General features: G+C 58.7%; 2 protein-coding genes across 2 annotated transcripts in view; both read left to right on the forward strand.

Moving 5' to 3' along the window:
* Positions 1 to 7,923: 7,923 nt before the first annotated feature.
* On the forward strand, positions 7,924 to 13,978 carry LOC141470411 (zinc-binding protein A33-like). Its single transcript, XM_074156425.1, has 7 exons — positions 7,924 to 8,034; positions 8,566 to 8,840; positions 9,435 to 9,530; positions 11,222 to 11,455; positions 11,862 to 11,881; positions 12,638 to 12,753; positions 12,862 to 13,978. Exons 2-7 carry the CDS (start codon positions 8,568 to 8,570, stop codon positions 13,404 to 13,406), a joined length of 1,284 nt encoding a protein of 427 aa, XP_074012526.1. The 5' UTR covers positions 7,924 to 8,034; positions 8,566 to 8,567; the 3' UTR covers positions 13,407 to 13,978.
* A 4,660-nt stretch (positions 13,979 to 18,638) lies between these two features.
* The window catches only part of FLT4 (fms related receptor tyrosine kinase 4), a 56,246-nt gene continuing 49,111 nt past the window's right edge, over positions 18,639 to 25,773 (forward strand). The window contains exon 1 of the mRNA XM_074155439.1: positions 18,639 to 18,696. Within this exon, the coding sequence (XP_074011540.1) occupies positions 18,639 to 18,696 (58 nt within the window). The remainder of the gene's footprint in view (positions 18,697 to 25,773) is intronic.

Here is a 25,773-nt window from a genome sequence, read left to right on the forward strand (position 1 = left end):
ACTCATCCCCATGGTAAGATCATCACTGTCGGTGTTTAACGTGCTGTCACAATCAGAGGCAGAAGATGCAGCCTCCCGAAGGCCACCCCCTGCCTCCAGCCTCAGCTTCAGCTTGGCTGTCCCCTGTTTGGGATGGCTCTGGTGAGGGCTTGGGTGGCAGCGAGCTGCTGCCCCACCGAGCACCGCCACAGTGTCACCAGTACAGACACTGGGAATGGGCCAGAAGACGTGTGCAATATTCCCAGGACCAGACTGGTTTGACTACCCATCCTTTCCCCTCCTTGGGACCAAAGGACTCCTCCTCCCGTACTCCTCCCCGTCACCAGCATCATGCCCATTGTCCTGGTTTGGGCAATACAGGACTAATTTCTCCTCTAATGCCTGGGAAAACTGCACTTTTAGAAGACTCTAGTGTCTGAATTTGTGAAAATATTTACTTTATAGCCAGCTATGGTACGTGGGTTTCAAGGTCTCGGTGTTTTTGAGTTAACCAGGTGCAGGGATGAGGAAGAGCGAGACCCGGGCACTTGATCCAAGCTGCCAACAGGATTATTTCATACCATGAATGTCACATTCAATATAAATTAGAAATTTTGCTGAGGAGTTTCTCTCTTCTTGCCAGCAGTGGTCCAGAGAACTCCTTGCCCCGGTGCCAGAGCCCTGAGCCTTTCCCTTCCTCCTGAAGCCGCAGCACTTGCAGTGTCCCACATTTGCTGTCCCTGCTGGGAGTGCACGGCTTCCTGTGGATAGAACTCGCTGAGTATAATCCTTATATATTTTATATTGGTATCGGGATCAGTATTGGTTCTTTAGTGTTATTAATGTTAATTATTTAGTCCTATTCTATTAAATCTGCTTGTATAAAACCCCCAGGTTTCCTTGTTTTTCCCCAATTACCTTTCATGGGTGGAAAGGGGTCATCAGGTGATAAAATAATTGTCTAAATGACAATAAATGGTTGTGGGTTCCTCAAACCATAACACCCATGCATCCCTCCTCCTCGGCTGGCCTGCTCCTCGTCCTCGGCATCACCTGCAGCCACCAGCTGCATGTCCAGGCATGGCACCATGTGCTTACGGAGGGCACGTCTCTCTCCCGGTGACATCCTTTGCAAACATCCGTTGTTATGGTGACAGCTCCAAAAGGAAAATCTTTTTGAGGATCTTCCAGATTTTTTTAACAAAGATATAACCACTTTCATTGTTCTTCTTAAAGGAGATGGTTATCTCAGTCAATGGCAACTGAATTTCTTTCATTTCGTTTCTGGAGACCGCTTTGATAGTGCTCGGGCTCTGGCTTTCACTGTGCGGCGGTAAGAAAATGGAAGAGGGAAAGGCAGAGCCAAGTACAAAGAGCTGCTTTTAAATCCTGACGGGAGTCACAGGACAGTGCCTCCAGGCTGAGTCTAAGTTTCTCCAAAATGAGTGAGATTTTGGAGCACATCTGCATCCTTCTCGGATAGCAAAGTCCAAAGTAAATAGCAAGGGGGAACGTTTATGCCCAGTAATCTGTGTTTTGCAGGAAATGCTGCACTGAGAGATATTGTTCTTGTGGGGTCTTCTCCAGAAACATCCCTTGGCTTTTGAACGATCCATGATGGTAAATGAATTCTCTCCATCTCCACTGAAGGGGCTGAAGATTTTAATCTGTGACATCAGAGGGTGCTGCAGAGAACCGGGCTGTGGCTGCCTTTAGTGCAAGTAATGAATATAGCAAACAGCCTCAGACCTGGCAGGGGAAAGCCATCTGGGGATGAGATGTGGCCCCAGGGCTGGATTTCACAGCTACTTTGTTCTGACCGTGGAACATGGCTGATAACCCACAAAAGACTCGAGCACCTTGAGCAGCCAAGCCTCTCCAGCCCAGTTTTGTAGGGTGAGCTCCCAAAGACCTTTCCCACATCCCTGCCATACAGAGCTGAGGTCAGAAACCTCAAAAAACCTAAAATTCACATACTTCAGGCCCTGCAGAGGCAGCTCGACACATCTGTGAATGCTCAACAGCCTCACCATGAACATCCAAGTGCAGCAGAGGAGCGTTACGGGGCATCCTCCACCCGGGGACCGGGTAATGGCCTGGCTGGGGAGCTGAAGCATGACCCATCGCAGGGAACGCTGAGAGGACAAAGCTGTTCTGGCCAAGCCCTGTGCGTGGAATATCAGAGGGGTTTCATGCGTAGCTCAGAATAAACAGGCAAACCAGCGGCAGCCAGAAATGTTAATATTTGCAGAAATCTCCTGGTTTTGGCGCCTGGGTGTGGGGAGCCAAAGGACGCTGGTGGAATGCGAACATGGATTCCTGGCTGCCCGGAGTGGGGGCATGGGGAATCTCACATCCCGGCGTGACAGACCGCCTGGCGGGACGGCTCGTGCTGGTTTACAGGAGGAGTCCTGGGGCGGGGAGACTGGGCTGAGAAGCTCAGCAGCCATGTGAATCTGGTCCCTAGGAATTGAGCTATTTGAGCATCCCTGGAAAAACAAAAAAAAGCCATGATTAAGCGGTGTTGATCCTCCCGTGCCTGCTCCAGGACCAGTGGGCTGTGGGTGAAACCCTCCCACAGCCCCAGTGTCCCCAGAGCCGTGCAGCACCCAAGGGCCCAGAAGACCCCCATGGTGCAAACTCCCTCTCTCCATGAAGTAGGAGATGGATTCATCCATGCTGATCCCCACCCCTGTTCCACAAGCTCCTGGACACTGGAGGGACAAAATGACACAGGCCTTCAGACCATTGGCTTTACTTGACCTGGGTCTTTTTGTGGCATGTTTGGGATGGTTTGAACCTGCTCAACACCTCTCACCATCTCCATCTGGCTCTCATCTGGACTATGGTTGCCAGTTCATGGGGGTACTTGGGGCCAGTTGGATGCCTTCAGAGCATGAGGCTCTGGCCTTAGCAAAACAGCGGTGTCATTTGGGCCTGGGAAGAAAATATTGGCAAATAATGGTCTACCCTTTGGTCACCCTTCTCCTCCAGCTATTTATCCAAAGATATCATATCTCGGAGCATTGCTTCATTTCCTGCTCGCTTTTCCAAACGAGGCCTTTAAATCATGTCCCTGCAGCTGAGGTCACGGAAAGATGCGTAATATTCATTAACGGTGATGCAGCTCTTACCTTGATTCACCTCATCCCTTCCTTCTTTCACTTTTTCCTTTCTGTTTGCTGCTTTCCCTTCCCATTTCTTCCTCCCTCCTGGTCTCAGTGGAGGAGAGAGGTGGCAGGAGCCCACCGAAGCGGAGCCTTCTGGGGCGCAGCCTGCTTTTGAGGACTTCTTGGGACTCTGGGGATTACTCCTGGACCACCAGCAGCACACTTCCTCCTGGCCAGGGATGCCGTGGGCAGCGGGAAGGGCTGGCTCCAGGCTGCTCCATCCTTACCCCCGCAGAGTCCTTCTCCTGGGGCTTGTCTGAGTCAGCATGTGGAAAAGCCCAGATTTAACTCAGTTCAGTGTCTGAAACGTGGAAATAATGACGGCTGAAGGATCCCAGGGTAAGGACAGAGGATAAGACTGACAAGTCTTTCAGCTGTGTTTAAAACATGCTCCCACATGTGGGCTCTCACATCCCAGTAAGCAGCTGAGCTGGGAACTGCCAGGCACTGGAGTCACCCGCTGAGGGGCTGCCCAGCACCTCCCCGTTGCGGGACCCCAGGGCTCCAGCCCCAATTTACCCCTTTGCCCCCTCCCCTGCCCCGTGCCGGGCACCGCTCAGGCAGAGCCGCGTGGGGGAGAGTGGGATCTGGAGGAATCCAAGTCCTCAGTGTTTGTTTGTACTCAAAACAAAGTGAAACAGGGAAATCAAGACGCAAAGCATCTCAGCCCCTGTCGAGCTTTCCTGCCTGCGTTCGGGGAGCCGACACGAGGGACTGATGCTGTGGATCAGCAACTTCTTCCCCTTCTCCCTGTGTATTGCTGGGACCCCGGTGAAGCCCTCCAGCAGCTGGACCCACCGCACTCCCCACTTCATCCCCCTCCTTCTCTGAGCCCAAACTGTGCCCCTGACACCTGTCTCCAAGAATACATGTTTATTGCACGAAACAGAGAACCATGAAGGGATTTGGACCTTATCCATGAGCTTTTGGCCAGACCCTTCCCAATCCACGTTATCCTTCATTTCCCCAGTGCATAATCAGACTCTCCAAACAGGGCGTTCTCCGGTCCCAGCCCAGAGCTTGGAGCCTCCCGAGAGGAATATGCTAAAAAAAGAAAGAAAAACATTACATTGCCAAGTGAAGCGAGTGCTGAAAGGAAGGAGATGCCAGGAGCACTTAAACAAGAATCCGAGACCGGGGGACGCTCGGGCGCGTGTTTTCAATCCGCAGACGGGAGACGTGTTCATTGGGAGGTGACTGCCACTCACTGTTAGCTTTAGACCTCGTAGTTGATGTCCCAGAAAGTTAAATGGCCTCGACAAGGACATCCCTGCCTGTATCAGAACTTTCTTCTTGGATTGATGGATTGGTGCAGCACGTGTTAAAATGGTGCCTCTCCTCCTTTGGCTCCAAAACCTGCGTTTGCAGCTCAAACCTGCAAAGATGGAGACGAGCAATTTGACATGGGCAATCGGTCCTGTCAGCAGCAAGGGGAGTTATTTGGGAAAGTCGAGTCAAGACATCAGGGGGTCCAGGACTCCCTTGAGTGCTGCAGGGTGTCCTGCAGCACCGGGACCCAGCGTACCCTGTGCAGAGCATGGCTCCCATGAGAGCAGCATCCCAAAGCCCCATGCCAGCCCCAGAAGCAGGGTATCTGCTGGCAAGGCACCCCGGTGCTGCAGTTGGGGGATGCTCCTGCAGTGCCCAGGGGGGATGCTCCTGCAGTGCCCAGGACCATGTTCCAGCTGGGGCTAAGAAGGGAGCTGATGGGGGAGCTCAACATCAGCTGAGCTACCCCAAATTCTGGTGTTTAAGGGTGAAGCTTCAGTTATCTGGCTCCAGAGGGACTCATCTTCTCCAAACAGCAGGCCTGCAGCTGCCCCGGGGCACGTGGAGGAGCAGGCTGGGGGCTGTCACCTCCTTGGGCTCATCCCAGCCCCACGGGGAGGGATGAGCTCTCAGAACACAGCACAGATGCTGATTCACGGGGACATCTCCCAGCGCTGGTGTCTCGGGCTGCTGCGGGAACGTAACCTTTCGCAGCACATTCCAGATCTCTGCTGAAAAGCAATTATTGATGCTTTTACCTCTGTGCAGAGCCACACAACTAATGGACCACGGCACTGCAAGCTGCAACAGGTCAGGGAGCAGCACCCTGGCTCCCCCCCGGGCTGGGCATCTTCTCTGCTGGTTTGTGTGTGTGTCTGTGCACAGTCCATAGTGCTTCCTGGAGAAACAGTGGCAAAGCCAGGAGATCAGAGGCTGGACACGGATGATGAAGCTATTTCCCTCTCAGAAGGATGCATCTAAACAAGATGATTCAGCTCCCATCCAAAATCCACCGGTTCAAAGCCAGCTATTTGCCTGGACTGCTGGCGCGTGGCAGGAGGGTGACATGTGCCACCCTCCCGCTGGGCTGGCAGCGGTCACGGCTCCCGGCAAGCACCGGCCCGCTCGCATGGTGAGATCCAGCCTACTGGAAGCACAAAACTCCATAAAGTTAGGGAGTGAGGTTTTGCTGCTTTAAGTCACAGCTAATGGAGAATAAATCATGCGAAGAACGATTGAGGGAGCTGGGACTGTTTAGTTTGAGGAAGAGGAGACTGAGGGGTGACCTCATCACTCTCTATAACTACTTGAAAGGACTCTGTAGAGAGGTTGGTGCCGGTCTCTTCTCACAAGCAAATAGCGATAGAACAAGAGGGAATGGCTTCAAGCTGCAACAGGGTAGGTTTAGACTGGACAGTAGGAAGAAATTCTTCACTGTAAGAGTGGTCAGACACTGGAACGGGCTGCCCAGGGAGGTGGTTGAGTCACCATCCTTGGATGAGTTTAAGAGTCGCTTAGATGTGGTGTTGGGGGATATGGTGTAGGGAAGAACTTTGTAGAGTAGGGTAGATGGTTGGACTCGATGATCCCAAGGGTCTTTTCCAACCTGAATGATTCTATGATTCTAAGCAGAGACTGTTTGGTCATCTCTGGATCCCTGTGTCATCCCTGGATCCCTGTGTTGTCCCTAGGTCCCGGTGTCACCCTCCCAGTGACATTTCCAGGGGGACCCTGCTGAGTTGTGCAGTGGAGAGGGGAAAAGGGCAGCAATGGGAGCAGGTTCAGCCTGTTAGAAACAATTCCTGCTCACTGAGTGCTTTCCATCCTCCAGTGCCTGGCAAGCAGCTGAGCATCCCTGTCCCACTGCCACCATGGGGACTGGAGCAAGAGGACACAGCCAACCCCTGCCTCTCTCAGGTCCTGAGCCCCCAGAATAACCGTGTTGGGGCCGGCAGCATGTTTAAGCGTGACTTAAACTTCATTGGCATCCACAGAGGCCACTTGCTTGGCCACCCAGAGGCCTCAGGGCTCTTTCACAGCAGCCCACATCCTCCTTACCCTGTCTGTGGCACTTCCTGGAGCACGGCGCTTTCCCTGGGGGCTCCTCCATCCCATCCCATCCCATCCCATCCCATCCCATCCCATCCCATCCACCACACTCACCCCAGCGTTCACGGTCCCTACACCAGGGCTCTGCAGAGCAATGGTGAGCGACGAGGAGCCTCAGCTCGCCGCTGCTTCGTGCCCGGGCGGTTGCAGGAGGCTGCCCAGGGTGCACCTCGCCTGCCCATGGCCAGTGTCCCCCAGGACCGATTGCTCCTTGTGCCATTGGTGATGCTCGAAGCCCAGACATCGGTGTGGGGCTGTGGCTGAGTGAGTGACCCCGAGGGGCTGGTGGAGAGTCAGGGGAGGCCAATGTCTGCAAATGGGGCTGCTGGGGCCACAGGCCAGCGAGCACACATGCACAGTGCAGGAGAAAGGCTGGGAAAATCCCTCAGACAGGTAAATGAAGGCGGGTGGAAACATTTTCTGTGCTAATTGCAGTGCTCTAACGGCGAGAAAGCGCAGAGCGGCAGGAGGAGGAGGGCAGTAGATGGAGAGTGCCCAGCACGTCGCCCTTGGGGGGATGCTCTACCAGCAGTTAGGAGACAGATGGTCTGTGCAACTGTGGCTTGTCCCTGTGTCCCCCCTCCTTTTGGTTTTATTTGCTTTTACTTCCAGCACTGAAAGCTCTCGTGATGCTTCTCACATGTCCCTCAGCCTTCGCCGCTTCCCAGGACACCCCGGGGCCGGCCATCAGGATGAAAGCCCTCCCTTGTTTCTTCCCTTGCTAACAGGCCTGCAGCCCCCGGGATTCCTGACGGGCACCTGAAGCCGTGACCCCGCAGCTCGGGCTGGGAGTTGCCCTGCGGCTTGGCCAGCCGGCTGCGCTCCCGCAAGCCACGGGCCTTGGGCCAGGGACCAGCGGCGGAGGGCGGACGGGAGGGGCAGGCGCTTCCCGGGGGCTCAGAGCTGGGCTCTGGTTGCTGAACGCAGCCGTGCGGTGCGGGACGGCATGGGACGGGCGGGACTGCGTGGTGGAGTGCGGTGCGGGACGGGATGGGACAGCGCGGAGTGGTGCGGGGCAGGGCGGAACGGTGAGGGACGGGACAGTGAGGTGCGGTGCGGAACGGAACGGTGAGGGACGGGACGGGACGGGACGGGACGGAGCGAACGGGACGGTGCAGAACCGAACGGTGACGGACGGGACGGGGCGGTACGGGACGATACGGGAAGGGACGGTGCGGAACGGGACGGGACGCCACGCGCCCTCCCGCGGCCGGCGCGCGAGGCCCCAACAGCCGCCCCAAGCCCCACCCACCCCCCGCACGTGACCCACGTCACGTGTCGAAGCCCCGCCCATCCCCCCTTCACGGCCGCAGCACCCATCCAATGAGGGGACGGGCGGGGCGGCGGCCGCCGCTCGGCGATTGGTCGAGGCGGCCGTCAGTCCGCCGGGAGGGGCGGGGCGGAGGCGGTTAGTCGGGGGTCGGGAGCTGCGCGCCGCCGGTGTGGGGGGGGGGGACACGGAGGCGTCCTGAGCCCGGTGGGGGCCCCGGGCTGGTGGAGGTCGGAGGTTAGGGTTAGGGGGTCGCAGAGCGCGGGACGGGGTGCACACCCCAAGGCTGGGCCCCGGAGGGTGCAGCGGGCTCCGGTCAGCCCGGGGCGGGGGTCCCTCGTAGCCGGGGGGGGGTCGGAGCACACGGGGCCGCCGGGCTCCCCGGGCTGTGGGGCGGCTGCTTGCAGTCCCTGAGCCAGGCCGGCCCTTCCCTGGGGCCCGGCTAGGGCAGACGGCCCGTTCCTGGTGGGCCCTGCGAGGGGTTTTGCTGAAATAATGGGAAACGGAAAGTTGTTCTCCCGCGAAGGGGCTGACCCTTGGCTGGGAGTTCACGGTATTTCCCACCGTTCGGGGCTTCCCAGGGTTGGGTACACCTGGGCAGGTCCTGTGCCTCCCGCCCGAGGGCTGGTAACCAAGCCCTGCCCCAGCGCACCCAGCATGAGGAGAGGCAGGACTCTGCGCTAGCCCAGGGGGACGGGGATTTGGGGTGGGGGGGGTGGTGGTGGTGGTGGTGGCAGGAAGGTCAGTTTGGGACCTGTGTGCCAACAGGGATGGCCGGCAGGAGCCAGGACCGGAGCCTGCGGGAGGAGCTGACATGTGTCATCTGCTGCGACCTCTTCGTGGAGCCCGTCATGCTGGACTGCATGCACCACTTCTGCAAGACCTGCATCCAGGGCTACTGGGAGAGCTGCGCCGACGTCCCCTCCTGCCCCCAGTGCCGCCGAGAGTTCCCCGACCGGGCTTTCCGCACCCATTACCTGCTGTCGGGGCTGGTGGAGAAGGTGCGGCGCTGCGGCTCCGCAGAACAACGGCACAAGATGCAGGTGAGTGGCTTCTGCCTGGCCGGGGGAGAAGGGTCTGAGAGCCGTGTGAGCCCTGTGCAGCCAGTGCCAGCCCACCACCCCCTCCTCTCACGGTCAGTTGCCCCGCCGGGGAGCCCTGTGTGTGCCTCGCCTGACCCCGGTGCAGTGACATCTGTGTCGCTTCCTGATTCATTCCCTCTGTTTCCTCCCAGCTGTCTTTTGGACACTTTCTTTTCTTATATTTCTTTCCCTCGCTGCCATGGCTGACTTCCGTCACCACCTGGTTGTTTCTCATGTTGTGACCACACGGCCAGGGGTGAGGGCTGCTGGAGGGGTCAGTCCCTGCACAAGTCACACGGCGCACAGTGTTTAAACCTTCTGCAAACAGGTGTCCCAGGCTGGAGCTCCCAGTCTTAAAAACAAATTTGTTTCATTATAGGCACACACACACACAGTTCTCAAGCCTGCGCATCAGGTGCTTTCTTCTCCTTACTGCCTCTATAAGAAATCCTGTTGAAGCCTCCCTCTAACACTGACCTCAGGAGTTGGGATTGCTCCTGAATCACAGCAGAGTCATGAAATGGTCTCTTCACTTTCTTTTCCTGGTTCCTGCAGAAGCACCTGGAAGATGCTTTGGAAGCTCGTCAGAAGGAGATGGAGAACTTCTTGCGGAGAAAGCGTGCAACACAGGAAGATATCTGTGGCCTAACGGTAGTGCTCTGTGATAGCTGCTTTTTATACAGACTTTGGGTTCACGTTGATAGAGGATCTGTTTATCGCTTCAGCTGAGGTTGAGCTCAGCTTCCTGTAATAATCTAGATGAATAACTATGTAGGACTCTAAACAAACTCCTCCTCGCGTAGGCCAGAGCCCATCACTACTCACTATTCAGTGGAGGCTTTGGGAAGAGGCATTAAGCACTTGTTAATGCAGCGTTTACAAGGTGCATTGGTGCAGCAGAGCTGAGGTGGCACGAGTGGTGAGAGCTGTTGGCTGAGCAGCCTGTTCTGGCCCTGCAGTGCTGCCACTTTGGGAGAGGGTTAATTCTTGGAAGCTCTAAAATCCTCTTGTGTGTCCGAAGGGGTGGCAGTGAAGCTGAAGGAGCTGGGTCAGCAGTAGTGCTGGTGCTGCAGAGAGCAGTGGCCTTGTCACCAGGACCGGGTTTGGGTTCCCTGTGAAGCTCTGAGATGATGTCGGGAGCCCAAGTGCTGTCTCCGGGCTCAAGTGGCACCAGGTTGCCTCCTTGTCACTGATCAATGAAGCCACGGGCTGACTGAGCTTCCTTGTTGAGTGACATAAAAGTATTGAAAGCCAAAGAAGGACAGTGTAAGGAAAACCGAAGTAGTTTAGAAGTGAGATAAAACTGATGGGAGACTGTCTTCTGACCAGAGTCTCTGATCCCGCTGCCAGATTTGGAATAGGCCTTTGAGGTTTAATGAAGAAGTATTATCAAATCAGCACACGGGCTGATGTCCCGTTGCAGTGGAAGAGCTGACTAAGAGGTGTATCAAGAGTGAAGGAGCAAATTGCGGATCTGGACAGGGAGGAGGGTGGCCACGCACATCCTCTGCGGTTCTGGTGTGTCAGTGCAAGCACCTGCTCGAGCAAAGTAGGGCTGGGGTGCTGGCCCAGCTGGTGAAGCGGCAGATGTGCTCTGGGGGAGATGGTTTTCCTGCTGGTAGAAAGGGATGTGTGTTTCAGGAAGCGCTCCTCAAGAAAATAACGAGGGCTAAGGTTGCACTTAGAGATAAAAAGCTTAAACACTGGGAAAATAAGTCATTGGCTGTCTCCTGTAACCGGGTGGGAAAGCAGTGAGAGCGCCATAAGGCTGGCTGGCCGACTAAACAACTGGGGAAAAAAGTAACATCTGAAAAGAGCCGAATGGGATTTTATCAGCCTTAACTACAGAGATTAGTTTGTGCAGCTCCCCCGCCTCTGCCATACAAACAGGAGCTCTGAGAGACGGAGGCATCAGAGAAAAAGAGCACGTTACCAGTGTCAGGCAGCCCTGCCCAGGCTCTGGCACGATGTGAAGTAAATCCTGACTAACCTGAACAGCTGAGTCTGCAGCTCCAGAAAAGCGAAAGAGCTCCAGTCTTGCACACAAGGGAATTCCTGGTGGTGTGGGAGAGGGCTGTGGGCTCCCACTGCAGCTGTGTGCAAGGATTTCTAGTTAAGGTGACCAAGCCGTTGGTAGAGCTTTTTTTCTTTCCTTCCCCTTTGGCTCTGCCATCTTGAAAGTTGTCCTTGTGTCGTGTTCTCCAGGGAAAAAGTCATGGGTATGTCTAAGACTCTCTTATTTCCAGGACTCTGTAAGCAGAGTAACGGGCCCAGCCATCCTGTGCCCCTGCTTGTGTGTTTTAGTCGTCAGACTCATCTTCTCCCTTTTCCCCTCTGCTCAGAAGGTGTCTGGGGAGCTGAACTTCAAGATCCATGCAGAGTTTGCCCGCCTTCATCAGATCCTGGAGGAAGAGGAGAGAGCTGTGCTGGCGGAGCTGGGTGAAGAGGAGGAGCGGTCCCTGGCATGCCTGCACGGGGATGTCCACCGGCTGGAGGAGGGGATGTCTGTGCTGCAGAAGGACATAGAGCGCATAGAGCAGACCCTGGGCAAGGTGGAAGAGGTGTCCTTGCTGGAGGTGGGTGTGCTTGGCTGACCCTTGCAGGAGGCTGAGGGCTGTTTCAGGATCTGAACTTGGGATGGGGAGAGTCCTAAACGACAGCATCAGGCTGTACTTGGAAGTCACTCTCTGCCATCCCTCTGGATTATCTACCCATTCCCTTGGAGTCTAGAGGCTTTAGCCACAAGGGATATGGTGATCTTTCCAATGTGGTGGCTCTAAGGAGCCTTCCTACGTTTCTGTCACCCCTGTGAAATTGCTTTGGCCGCAGTGCCCAGGCAGTTTCCCCCAGGGTCGGGGTCCTGGCGGGTTGGTTTCCTCTCTCTGTGCTTCCTGACAGCAGGAGGCAGGACAGGGAGCTTATTTTGTGCAGCTGCATGAACTACAGCCAGTGACTGCTAATTCTCTCTGTTCCTCACTGCAGGTGGAGAGCCTGGATATCAGGTACGTGTCTGGCATGAAAGAAGCCAATTCCCTTTTCAGGAGCTTATCTCTGTCCCTGGCTGGGCCCACATGGGGGAGGGATCTTACTTCAAGTTTTAAAAGCATCACAAATTGCTCAGCAAGCTGCTGGTGCTGTGCTGTGGTGGGGGACTGGTCCCCAGCACGTGTTGGACGCTCTCCCCAGGGAGCGCGCGTGTCGAGACAGCTGGGCTGGAAGGGCGGATGGTGAAGACGTGCTGGTTTGGAATGGGTACAGGAGCCGTGCGTGCTGCCAGCGGGAACAAGGCTGATGCCACAGACTTTGGGTGCTTTGGCTTCTCCCTGCCCTTTCTTGGCTTCTTACAGCTCACGGGGCTGCAAAACTGTCCCCGAGGTGCAGGTCTGCCTGAGACTGTGAGTAGCTGGGGGCCAGAACTGCCCCAGGGGAGCGTGTCCCTGTCCCCGTCGTCCCTCTGCAGTGGGATGCAGCCCGGCTCCACAGGCCTGGCCTGTCACCCGTGCAGGAGTCCTGGGTGCTGGTCTGCCGTGAGTCACCGCTCCGTGAGCGGAGCTGCCAGATCTGCCTCGGTCTGCAGCCGCTCTACCCTGAGCCACTTTGGGGGGGGTCACACCACATCATGGGGCGCGAGCAGCTGCCAGGGAGGTTTATGTCCCGTCTTTACCAAATCTGAGCATGCTGCAGTCCTGACCACGCTCTTCCCTCGTGCCTCGCTGATGGTACGGCAGAGGGGTTGATGGCCGCTCTCTCTGCCCCAGGCCCTCGGTGCGTGTTGAGACCCAGCCCGCCTTCGACCTGGAGCACTACAGGGACAGCCACAGCGGCCCCTTGCAGTACATCTTCTGGAGACAGATGCTGCGCTCCATCTGCCCCGGTGAGTGGATTGGTGATGGGGATGGATGTGCTGGATGGTGGTGGGGCCAGGGATGCTCTGCAGAGGGAATGCGCAGCCGGTAAAATGCCATGTTCAATGTCTCCACAGCTCCTGCCCCGCTCACCTTCGACGCTGAGTCAGCCCACCCCAACCTGGTCTTCTCCAGAGACCTGACAGCAGTGACAGAGAGGAATCGAGCACAGCCCGTCCCCAGCAGCCCCCGGCGCTTCTGTCAGTGCGTCAATGTCCTGAGCTCACAGACCTTTGACAGCGGCCGGCACTACTGGGAGGTCTGGGTGGGCAGAAAAACCAAGTGGGACCTGGGGGTGGCCTCCGAGGCTGTGGACCGGGCAGCGAAGGTCAAGTTATGCCCAGAGAACGGTTACTGGACGCTCCGCCTGCGGAACAGGACGGAGTACTGGGCTACTGCCACCCCCTGGGTGCGCCTGACTCCCCGCCGCCCCCCCCGGAAAGTGGGGGTCTTCCTGGACTGCCAGGAGGGCACCGTCACCTTCTTCGATGCTGGGGACATGTCCCACCTCTTCACCTTCCACCAGGTCTCGGCAGAGAGATACTGCCCCTTCTTCAGCACCTGCTTCAGCGATGGGAGGGCCAACATAGAACCCATGCGCCTCTGCCACTTGGCCCTGTGAGGGACAAGGAAGAGGGGGGTGCTTTGGGGACACCAGCCTGGCTCCTTGTCTCTGCCAGCTGGGGCCACGCTGGAGGCCAGTTCTGCACACACAGACCTGGTGGGTGTTGGAGGGGCTGTTCTGGTTTCAGTTTTGGAAGGAAAGGGATGAGTCTGGTCCCAGCTGCTGTCTTCCCTCCCTTCTCCGTTCCGTGGGGTGGTGCCATGCTGTGTTCCTGGGGGTGCCTGACGCCCCTTGAAGGACAACCCTCTGTGCCTGAGCGTTGCACGGTTCAATAAGGGCAGCCACAGGGCTGCGATGGAGGTGGCTGTAGGCTGCTTGCACCTCCTGTGCCTCCATGCTCCCACCCATAAACCCTGTGGAGGAGGGCAGCGGTCCTGGAGCAACTGTGAGTTGCCTCTTGACACTCAACTCTGCGTCCCAGCAGGGTGGGCTTCATTTGCTGGAAGAGCTCCATGGGGAAGGGCTCCAGGCTGGCGGCAGAGGGAGCTCGGTGCACAGTGTGGGACCCGCTGCCGCCCAGGACCACGGCGCTGCCTCCCTTCTCCTCAATCACTATTAAAGCTCATTAGAAAGACCGGTGTCTGCTGGACCTGCTGATGGGTTGCATTCTAGGGGTGGATCTACTGCACTGGGGTGTAGCACAGCCTGGGGGGATGCAGCAGCCCCCCCCAGCCCCTGCTACAACCCAGGCTCCTTCTCCCCGCCTGCGGCACAGGAGGCATGAAAGAGTCTCCTCTCTCCCTCAGCCCTTTCCACCCCACAAGGTGGGGGTTTGGCAGCCCCATGGGGTAGGGAGCTTTGTCTGAGCCCAGCCCTGGCCTTGGGCTCCTGGATTTTAAGATTTGGCCTCCTCTGGCCTGGCTGGCTCTTAAAGATTTGTGTATATGAAAAATGCAAAGTCCCATTTCAGGCCAACTTCACGAAAGCCCCAGCAGCCTTTGCCGCCGGGAGCAGGCGGTCCCAGCATGGCTCTTTGCACGTCAGCCCCACATGTTCCCACTGGGAGGGTGGCCTAGGGCTCCTGGGGGTAGAAGTTGAGTGGATTTAGGTGCTGCAGTTTGTCCCTGGAGAGTGCTGGCCATGTCCCCACCTCAATCACAAGTCTGCAGAGTCAACTTGAGGCGGGAGGTGCTGGGGTGGGTCAGAGTCTGGCTGGTGATGGATGGGAGGAGGGCTAGGACTCCTTGAAGTCCACTCCAGGGTCAAAGCAGAAGCTGGAGCTGCCCCCACCCTACATAGCCCCCGGTGTTGGCTGGAGACTGCACATTCCTCCTGCAGCGGCTCAGCTTTCTGCCCTGGTGGAAGGGCCGGGGGGAGGGCTTTCCAGCTCCCACAGCTGGGCACGGGGATGCTTGTCAAAGTCCTCCACTGGTCATCCCCCTGCCCAGCAGGGACAGGACAGGGGACCTTGTCCTCCTGTGGTGCCACAAGGGACATTACCCCATCCTGTGCACCACCCCTGCGGTGTGCTGGGGCTGGGCTCTGCTGGAGCACCTGCTTTTGGGGGTGCCTAATGCCTGTGCCGGAGCAGGAGAAGATTTTGTGCTCTGCTGGAGGGGAGGGTGACCCACGCAAGACACAGGCAGTCGTGCCCCCCCTGTGCAGGAGCAGTGAGCATCCTGGGGGTCTGCGGGCACGGGGTGGAAGTGGGTGCAGAGAGGACCCAGTGACTGGGAAGCCGTTGCCCTGTGCAGCTTTGCTTGGGGGTCGGGTGCGCTTGGAGGTGACGTCGGGGGTTTCTGCTCCCTTCTAGTCCCCAGCTGATCCCCAGACCAGTGAGCTCTGCCCCTGGGCTGGGCTGGGCTCAGCCTCCTCTCCCGGCTCCTGCCTCGTCCTCTCGCTGCCCCCCAGCCTCAGCTGAAATAAGAGCGGAGAAGAAAGAGCTGTTGGCTCGGAAATGCTGCTGTGAGCGGGGCTGTCATCCCTGCTCCGAGGGCTGGGAGCCTCTGCGGGAAGGGGAGGCTGCTTTGAGAGCAGCGGAGAGCTGTGACTTGGGGGGCTGAAACCCATCGCCTCCCCGACCTGCCCTGAAACCACAGGTGTGTAAGGCTGGAAGCAGCAGGGAGATGTCCCCAAAGTGTGATGGGGAGCGGATCTGCCAGGCGGCAAGCACAGCTGGGCTTCGGCAGCCGCTGGCAGGCAGGAGGGTGGCTGCCATCTCCCATTGCCCACCGCTGCCGCGTGGGCCGGTGCGGCGGCACGGGCTGCGAGCATCTCGCTGCGACGCGTGCCAGTGCCATCGCTGTCACCTCCTACACCCTCCCCTTGCCAAAGGCAGAGCTGGAGAGCAGCGAAGATCTGCTCGTCCCAAATCCCCGAGCTGAGCAGGCTCCCGAGGAAGCACGTCCTTCCTTCTCCTCCTCCTCCTGTCTGTGTGGCTGCGGCATGCCGCTCCCAAGCAGAGCCACGTTTTGGGGTATTACGTCCTGGTCCGCTGGGGTGTTACTGTCCTGCTGTCGGGGAAGGGCTCTGGCTGGAAGGCTGGGGCAGGCAGAGCCCCTGCCCTCCATGGAGCACATACGGCAGCTCCGATGTGCAGGGAAAACGCTGCTCCGAGCTGCCGTACGTGCAGCGTTAGCCCAGCGAGGAAATACTGCCTGCTGTTAAATGCTGTCTGAAAAATGCCTTTTACTGATGAAAAGCAGAGTAGAAACCACAGGCGCGGGGTGAATGCAGTGACCAACCGGGCCTGGCCCTGGGTTCGGGCGGGAGGGTACTGGGATGGAGAGTGGGCGCTGTGGGGGCAAAACACCCCTCTCTGCTTCAGCATCCGGACACTGACCCTTGCCAGGGCTGCCATCTGCCCCTAGATCCAGGCTGGATTTTCCTTGCAGATTACGTTGTCATTTTGTCCCTGGGTGTCTGCAGAGCCACCCCAGGGTGCCTTTCCCATAGCCGTTCCTGGGGCTGGGCAGTGTCCGGCAGCTCCTGCCCTGGCCCCCGCTGCGACACGTCTGTGTCCTTATCCCATGCTTTGGGGAAGCCTTTGCTTCCTCGGGTCCCCCCACGTGCTGGAAGGGGAACAAGATTTTAAAATAAGAACCTTTTGTTTCCCAGGGCGGCAACAATGGAAAGGTCCCATCGGTCCCACAGTCACCCTGTGTTTGTGATGGAAAATTCCCCGTCGTTGCGGGGCGAGCCCTCCCCGGCGTCCCGCCGTTAGATGGCAGCATGGACGGGCTGGTCCTGGCCACCACTGCCTGCACGGTCCCACATTTGGACTGCCGAATCCCTCAGAGGGTGCCAAAATCCCTTGATTTTTGGGGTGCCAGGGAATCCCCAGGTCAGACCCTTTGTTTTTCTCGCACTCAGCCTCTCCGGGCAGCCCTCGGGCTGTGCATTGTGTCCAGCATCTCAGTGGTGTGATGTGATTTATCCCTCCATCACTGTCCACACCTCACCAACCCGCTGCTCATCTCAAGTGCGCAGCCGATGACCCCCTAATGCTCACAGTGGTCTCCAGCGTGGGTATGCTGCCATTGCAGGGAGCCCCATGGCCACCCCTTCTCTGATCATGACCCCTGGCACCAGGGAGGGCTCTGATCGTGCTATCTCAGCTCTTCTCCCTGCAGCAGTGGGCAATGCTGTGGTCCCCAGCTCTGCCTCATCACCCTATCAAGACGGCAAGTTTTAAAAGTCTCTCTTCAGAAAGCTGCAGGGGTTTGAGCACACTCCTAGGATGGAGGGACACCATCACTTTCTGTTCCTTTGGATCAAGGAAGGATGTGGTTCAAGATGAGTGTGCTGAAGAGCAACGCAGGCAGTGCTCTCAGGGTTAAAAACTCACTAATTGGGCTGGGGGGAGTCGGGTAAAATAAATCCTGTAGCTTGGAGCCCCTCTGACAGCTCTGGGAGAGGGACAGGGTGACTTCTTGGATGGGTTTGGCAAGAAAGAGCAGTTGAGCGCACAAGAAGTTTTCACGCCGTTTCGAAGCCCTGAGCACATGGTTCTCATTCGGGCTCCTTCTTCGCTGTCTGCAAGCGTGCATAATTAATAACCCTCCGGGGCACAGCGTGGGGCTGCATTAATTTATCTGTTCAGCGCTCGTTGGGTGCGCAGGCTGTGTGCCCGCCGTGCTCCCAAAGCTCTGCCATCGCCTCCATCCGCAGCGTGTTCGCACCGAGCCGGAGCCGCTGTCGCTGGCAGCAGCAGCGGTGTGGGGGCAGCGCCACTGGCACGCGTGGAGTGGCACTGTCACCATCCTGCTGCCAAAGCCGCAGCCGTGTGTATGGGTTTCGCGCAAACGCCTGCCAGAGAGGGGTGCGTGTGCCACGTGTGACGGTGCTGGGGGGGGAGCAACGCGGCTGCCCCACGCTACTGGCAGTGTGCATGGATGGACAACATGAGTGGGGGCCCTTAGTGCACCCCCAAAAGAGTAGGGGTGCAAGTGTGTGCAGACAGGTGTGAGAAAGCACGTGCGCATCTTTGTGTGTCCCTGGGGGCGTGCAGGAGGAGTGGGGGGCTCAAGGGGGGTAGTGCAGGACCGTGCACACAACAGGTGTGAGGTGGGGGGGGTGCATGCAGGTGTGAGGGTGCGTGTGCAGGCAGACGGGAGATGTGTATGTTCATGTGAGGTGTGTGCACACCGGTGTGAGAGGGAATTGTGTCCATACCGTGTCCATTCCCTCTGATCCAGGAGGCCGGGACGTACAAGAAGGGAGATGTGTGGGCATCTGCACACAGGTGATGTCGCCGCGCACGGATGCGGGATGGATGCACAGGGGTGCGCACAAGCGTGCAGGGCGTGTGTTCGCACAAATACACGCACAGGTGCGGGGGTGCTCGTGTGTCCGGGGTGGGGGGAGGACAGGGGTGATGCACCCCCACGCACACAGGTGCGGGACACACTTCCACCCAGCTGCAGGGGGATGCCCACCCATCCACCCAGCTGCGGGACGCCCGCCCCGGTGCGGGGGGGTGCAGACACCCCGCCGGTGCCCGCAGCCGCAGGTGGAGCCCCCCTCCCCTGCTCACCCCCCCCCCCCCCCCCCCCCACCTCCGCCCGCCCCGCCCCGGCCCGCCCCGCCGCCCGCCCGGCGCCCCGCGGGCTCGGCGGAGGGCGGCGGGCGGCCCGGGCGGGCGGAGGAAAAGGAAGCGGCCCCCGGTGCTCCCCGCCCGCCGCCGCCGCGCGTTGCCGCAGCTGGGGCGCGGCGGGAGCAGAGCTCGGTGCGCGGGGCGCTCCGCACCGCTCCGCATCGCCCCGCACGGACCTGCCCGCAGCCCCGGAGATGAAGAGAGTTTTCACGCTGCCCCTCTGGCTCTGGCTCGGCATTGTCTCGGAGGCAGGTGAGAGACGCGGGGCTGCGGGTCGCCGGCTCTGCCGCCCGCCCCGCACCTGCGGGAGCGCCGGGAACGGGAGCTGCCCCGGCGGGACGGGACGGGACGGGACGGGACTCGGGGCTGCCCGCCCCTATGTCCCCCAGACCCCGCAAGGACCCGCACTGCCTGCCGCGGCGTCCCTCATCCCGGACGGGGATGTGCCGTGCCCCGGCGCTGCCCGGCCCGGGGTCCCCCATCCCCAACAGGGACCGGCGCTGCCCGTCGTGGGGGTCCCCCAGCCGCGACACAGCCCGCCCCGGGGTCCCCCTTTCCCTCAGCTGCGACACAGCCCATCGCGGGGTCCCCCATCCCCGACAAGACACCGGCGTTGCCCGTCGTGGGGTCCCCCAGCCGCGACGCAGCCCTCCCCGGGGTCCTCCTTCCCTGAAGGGGACCAACAAAGCCCCTCAGAGGGTCCCCCAGCCACGACGCAGCCCTCCCCCGGGGTCCCCCATCCCCGACGGGGACCAACACAGGCCGCCGCGGGGTCCCTCAGCCCCGAGACAGCCCGCTCCGGGATCCCCCAGCTCCAACGGGGATGCACGGCGGTACCCGCCCGGGTGTCCCCGACGGCAGTGCCAGCGTCCCCGCAGCGAGAGGACGGGACGGGAGGACCCTGCTGCCGCTCCTGAGGGGTCCGGGGCCGCGGGGGCGAGGCCGTGGGTGAGCCCACGCCGTGGCCATACCCCGGGTGTGCTCGCTGCGAGCAGGGAGAAACCCCATCCGACTCTTGCGGGAGGGATTTCGCTGCGCGGGGCAGCGCCCGGCCGGGAGGGCAGCCTGGAGGCCGGCTCCCTGCTCCGTTTGTTTATTTTTACATGCAGAGAGTCATTAATTTGTGAGCACCGGGCAGCGCGTTGGGGAGGAAGGCGCAGGGAGGCGGTGGTCCACGCGATGCCGTCCATCCTGCCTCTCCCAGCCCGTCGCTGGCGGCTCTGGTCCGCCTGGGAAGTCACTCAAGGCAGATCCTGGTGAAATGTTTTTTTCCTTACCATAGCGCTTCTGGGGCAAAAGGCAACTGGGCAGTGGGTTGAACCCCCTGGCCGTGGCTTGGGTCAGGTGGATGTGGGACCACGGCAGAGATGGGGCTGCAGTGCCCTTCCAGAGAGCAGAGACCGTGGGGCAGAGCAGAGCTGGGTGGGCACTGCCAGGGCAGCGGGGATGGGGCACCAGCCCCACCAGCTTCCCCCAGGGAAGCTCCTGCTTGCACGGATAAAGCATTCACAGCCCAAATCGGAGCGAGACCGACAGAAAGTTAGTAACGCTGGAAGCTTGCAATGTGGGGAATGAATTTTGGGAGCATAAATAGAATTTTCTATAGCCTCGGCTCAGTGACTCACTGTCACCGGCGGCGTTTGCTGCCATCGTTGGAAGTGAGCTCACAGGAGGGCTGCAGGTCTGGCCGCAGAGGTGCGGTGCAGCCAGATCACCGGCAGCAGCACAATCAACCTGCTCTGCCCAAAATGCTGCTGGTGGCTCTGGTGCCATGGGGCTGGAGGACCCACCGGGCTGCTGGAGCTCAGGGATATCTCTGGGAGGCAGGGCACGGGTAAAGCAGAAAGGGACCCGCTGCTGGTGGCATCACGGCGGGAGCTGCAGCTGTTCAAAGCTCTCTCGTTAGCAATTTGTAAAGCATCGTGTAGCTGTTCTCAGGTTCTTTCATCTCCCGGAGGTGCGGGGAGCGGTGCCTGGGAGGCTCTGGCCAGCGTGGTGGTGTGATGTGTGGGCCTCGTCAGCAGCGGGCTGCGCAGAGCTTTGAAGCTCTCCAGCGCTGCCTGATTAGCGCAGCGACGAAGGACGATGCGGAGCTCAAGTGGGGGACCGTACCCTGGGGATTCGCTGCCTCTTCTTCCATTCCACCTGAGACCAATTTGTCAGTGTGTAAAAGATTCACAAATTCCTCGTTAACCGGAATCCCAACTGGGTGTGAATGTTTGCTCCCCTTGGAAGCAGGGACGGGCGTGTGAGACTGTTCCACCTGGGAAGGGTGAAATATTAATCTCAGGATCATGAAAGGTCTGTTCTGGCTTTGGGTCCTGTTGCTTGTTCCTGCACCCCGGTACCTGGTTAGTGCTAGGAGGGGATGCTGTGTGTAAGACCAGGCTCTCCCTGTGTCCCAGCTCCATGCTGCTCCTAGGATGGAGTGGAGTCAGGGAGCTGCCCCTTGCAAGTGGTGGGATGTGGGGAGCAGGCGGAGGTTCCCCCCCAGCATTCCAGATCATCTTGGGGTAACCCTTTGTGGATGACAATGAGAGATTGTACTCCCTGAGCCGCCGTGCTCTGGGCACAGAGCAGCACTGGCCACCCCACAGCCAAATAGTCCCCTCGGGGACTCCAGCTTCCCGCTTTCAAGAGCATCTACCCTTTGCTTGTGTAGGACCTGAGCCGATTCCGTTGGCTGCCACCGCCTGCCCTCCTCCAAGATCACGCAGACCTCCCCGGCCGGGTGCTCGGACAGCCCCGCGCTGACCGTGCCAGCAGCAACATTCGCCTTCGCGGCTGGGATTTGAAGCAGTTGCTTTATTGCGAGTAATAAACAGGGGCCTTTTCAGCAACACCCTTTCATGCAAAAGCCCCGCGAGTGCACAACAAACCCCGCTCTGGCTTAACCCAGTCGCTTGTTCCTGACGAAGCGGAGTCAGGGCCTCCCAGGAGGAGGCGGGTGATGGGAGGGATGCAGCCCGTGGTCCCCGGGGGCTGCCGGGGAGGGGGCAACCATGGCCCCTGTGCCCCCCTGTCTGCTTAGGGTTGATTTTGGATGAATGGACTGCAGCTACCACCCTGGGATTTGGCTCGGCCATGCGAGCCCGCGGCTCGCTGCCTGTACAAACAGCCACGAGGGTGTTTGTTGCTGAGTTCAATATGACGTCTGGTCAAGGGGACACTCCCCCAGCAGCACAATGTCCCCGGCCAGCCTGGGCCGGGCAGGAGAGGGCTTTCTCTGGTGTGTCCCACCCGGCTCCGCTGCCTCTCTCCCGTGGGCTTGTTCCATGTGGGATCGCTGTCCCTGGGGTGTCTCTTGGCCCCGCGTTGGTGCGGTGTTTTCCAGGGCAGGCGTGGGAAGGGCAGGTGCTCCCAGTCGGCCAGGAGAGAACAGACTGTTCCCAGAGTCCCAGGGCAGTTCCTGGGGAGGGAAAGGGAGAGCGGGATCCCACGGGAACGGCAGCAGAAGGGGGCCACGGCCAAGCAGCAGTTTCTCCAGCGCTGTGTGAGGCATCTGGGGCGCTCAGGAGCTGGCTTTGCAGAGCTGCTGTGGAGCAGAAGGTAGCTCTTGATGGGTCACCAGGTCTGCCTGGCTCTCAGCAGCTTTGGGGGGCAGTATGAGCCGTGGAGATAGCACCCACCTCACCCACCTTCTCCCCAACCACTCAAGCTGGCACAGCAGAGGCGTTTCCAACTGAAGGTGGCATCTTTGCATTCAGCCTGCTTGGACTCAGACAGCCCCAAGCAATGGGGGCAAGGTGAGGGACTCCCTCACCCCCAGTTTGGGAGGGCTGTGTATTTAAACCCAGTGGAAGGAGAAAGCTGCAGTAAGTCTGGGGTGATGGGGATCCCAGGGGGTCCTGCAGGTGTGGGGAGAAGCAGAAAGCCCTGTGATGGCCGGACCCCACAGGCTGTGCTGCCCGTGGAGGGTGGGGAGCTGGGGCGGAGGAGCAGCAGCCGTGGTGATTTCCGTGCGAGGAATGACTAAACTTCGCAGGGATCTTCTGCTGGGAAAGATGGGCTGGGGCCTGGTGACAGAGGGCTGCAAAATCACAGCTTGGCTGGAGAAGGCGGTTCCTGCTGGGTTCCCATGCTGGGAGGATGAGTGTGGCAGGGAGCTGGTGGCTTGTTTCATGCCACCATCCAGCGGTGGAGCTCGTCACCATGGGGCCTTGTGGGTGTTACACATTTGCCTGGGCCCAAAGGCAGGTGTGCATGGAGAAATATGTGGGTTTGCAGGGAAAAAACCCACAGGTGGTTAGTTAAAGCTGAAGGTCCCCTTTCCCACCCCAGACTGTGAGCCAGAGGTGTCCAGCACCACATTTCACCTTGACCTGTCCCAGGCAGCTCCTGCAAATCTTCACCTGGGCAAGGGGCAGTGAGGAGCTGGGCACACGGTCCCCAGAGGGTCCCACAGCAGCTGGGTGCCATGGGGGGGACCGCGACCGCCTTGTCCACGCCATAGTCTGCTGGGGCGGCCAGAGCAGAGCCTTGCCCTGGGCCAGAGCTGGGATTGTCTTTTGTCCTTCATTAGAAAAAGAAATAGTACTGCAGCTGCACTGGCATCTAGTGACTGGTTAAATGAATTCCAGGGTTTTTATTGCCTCTGGCTATCCCAGACCTTTGTTTCTTGTTTCGCGTTGTTAAAAGAGAGGGTTAGCCAGGTCCCAGGGGGGCTTTTTCTCTCTGGTCAAAATAGTTCTGATGTTTTCAGCACACAGGATTATTGCCCATCTGCGGTGCCTCATTGTTAACGCAAAATAGTGGAAGTGGAGATGGCCTGTGGTCAAGTCGGCGAGGAGGCACGAGCCCTTCAGCCCAGCGTGACCGCTGGTTTTGTTGAGCGGCTGCGGGCAAATCGCTCTGTCTGTAGGTGCAAGTTCAGCAGAAGGAGGGTGACAAACCTGGCCCCGCCACAGCCGGTGGTGAAACTCCCCCTGAGTTTTATAAGCTGAGGATATTAAGCGGGGAGTCTCTCCTGGAGTCGTTTCCCTGCTGAGGTAGCAGAAACAGGTTTCAGCCAGTGACTTGTATTTCACCTTACAACTTCTCCCACGTGCGAATTGTTTTTCTTGCTGTGTTTCTGCCCCCTCCTTCCAGGGCGAGGATCTCCAGCGCAGGCTTTGCGGGCCAAACCTGGAGGTGCCGTGGGATGGACATCATGTGCTGAGGGAGGATCGGTTTAAAGGGTCAGGAAAAGACTCTGAACTGGGGAAATACAGAGAACAGGGTGGTGGGGAACGGCAAGAGATACTCCAAGCAAGTGCTGGGGTCTCCCATTCTCTGAGCACGTAATACCCAGGCGGCTGCTGGTCCCCTGCTCAGCTTCCATGCAGTGAAAGGCAGCAAGGACCCCAGGGCTGTCGCAGGGAAGGACCACGAGAAAGAGCTGAGTAGGCTGCAGATTCTCCAGGTCTTTATCCCCCACTGCTAATGAGCAGAGTGAGCAGAGAGAAAGAGGAGATGAGATTTTACCTGTCTGCAGCAGCAGCCAGTCCAGAGCTGGTTATAACTCTCGGCAGAGCCGGAAAACCCCAGTGCGGTTGGAGAGGGATAAGCGAGAGAATAAGCCCAGCCCTGCTCCCGGTCTCAGAGCATGCAAAGAGGGAAATGACCGGAGTAGCTCAATAATGCTTTCGGGACCCTTTGCTGCCATGTGAGGTGTAGCCACCCACCCACCCGCATGCGGGCGCGGAAGGGTTAAGCCTTCTCCTGGCTGTGGTTCCAGTTGGCTGGGCAAATGCCAGCCGGTGCGCCGAGTCCGCCTGCCCCGGTCTGCGGTGCCCGCCATGCCCGTGTGCCACCCCACCGCAGCCACGCTGCACCGCGTGGCGAGGCCACCCTCCCGGGCAGGCTCCAGGGGCCAGGGCATCCCCCTGGGGAAGGGTTAAGCAAAGAGGAGCGGTGCCGATGCCAGGCTGGGTGTCCAGGTTCTCCCTTGGCGGAGGTCAGCGGTGGTTCATGGGAAAGGAAAAATTGGCAGCTGGGCCGGATGTCCCTGCATTTCCCCTCTTCCTGCAGCCGCCTGAACGACGTTCCTTATTTAGCTTTCCTGACGGACAGGAGGAATCTGATGGCGGAAACTGTCACTGCCTGATAACAGCTCAGGGACCCCTTTATGATGGGCGGCACGGCAGGGAACAGGGCAGCGCTGCTCCTCGCCGGGAGGGGAGAGCGGGGCAGCCGGGGCTGCCCTTTGCACCGGCTTTTCGGAGGCGGCTGTGAGTAGGGAGGGAATAGCACTGGCCCTTCCCTTTGTGTACAAACCCCCTCACTGCTATTTAAAAGACTCTCAAGGCCAAGGAGTGATGGCATGTGTATATTATATTGGCTTTTTTTTTTCTTTTTTTTTTTTTGGTGAGGCTGGTGGGAAGGGCCAAGGATGGGGAGAGGGGAGGCGTGGAGCAAAGCTGCCCTGCTGAGGTCTGAGACCAGGTGAGGCTTTCCACTCGCTGGCAATGAGGACACGAAGGGCAGCTGGGACTCGGGTGCATCAGCAGGAGCTGGGAGTGATGGCCAGTGCCAGGACCTGAGCACACACATCAGTACTGGGACCGGCTTCTGTACAAGGATGCTCAGACAGCGCAGATAAATACTGCAAAAGGGATGTTACTGCGTGTTTTATTGTCCCCGGCTTTCTCTCCATAGAAGATGGCATCTTGCTAGCGTCTGAGCCATTCTCATGTATGTGCCCATGGTGACCAGCCACAAAACCACAAAAGGTCCTGAAATACAGCCTGTATTTCAATATATCCATTGATTTTTATCTTGCATCTGTGGAGGCCACCAGGCTGCTCCCATGCCAATAAGAGCATTGTTTCCATGGCAATTAATGTATTTAAAAAGGGCAGAATGTACAGCAAGACTGTATTTTTTTAAAGAGCAAGCCCTAAGCAAGGCAGACCTTGCCACAGGACTGGACATCGGGCACGTAGTGTTGCTCTGTGCAACGCGCTGTGCTTTGTGTTGGGCTGCAAAGGCCACGCTGCAGCTTCGCAGCCCCGAGATCACCGGTCCTCTGCTGCTCAGAGAGTTTCATGTTCCCTGGGGTGGTTAGAACTGCGGGCTCCAAGATCCATGCCTGATCACTTCAGCTTTAGCTGAGCAATATTAAAAATCTCCCTGCAAGGCTGGAGAACTCGGCAGGAACTCGCAGGGGCTGTTTCTGTGCTTTCTATGACCAGGTCACCTACCTGAGCATCCATGAGTTGCGGGGTTGAGGTTTAGGTCATCAAGCTCTGCTGGTGACCTGGTGCTCTGCTGCATCAAGCTCAGGACCAAATGCTTCTCACTTCAGCTAAGTTCTAACTCCTTTTGTGTTTGCTTTCTGTCATCAAGCAG

This window comes from Numenius arquata, chromosome 11 (assembly GCF_964106895.1).
Source record: "Numenius arquata chromosome 11, bNumArq3.hap1.1, whole genome shotgun sequence".
NCBI classification, from domain to species: Eukaryota; Metazoa; Chordata; class Aves; order Charadriiformes; family Scolopacidae; genus Numenius; species Numenius arquata.

Excerpts from the sequence above, each read along its gene's own strand:
- LOC141470411 (XM_074156425.1), top strand. The coding sequence starts at position 8,568 with ATGGCCGGCAGGAGCCAGGACCGGAGCCTGCGGGAGGAGCTGACATGT. Across the intron at positions 9,531-11,221 it reads AAGATATCTGTGGCCTAACG|AAGGTGTCTGGGGAGCTGAA; the intron begins GTAGTGCTCTGT and ends CCCTCTGCTCAG. Across the intron at positions 11,456-11,861 it reads AAGAGGTGTCCTTGCTGGAG|GTGGAGAGCCTGGATATCAG; the intron begins GTGGGTGTGCTT and ends TCCTCACTGCAG.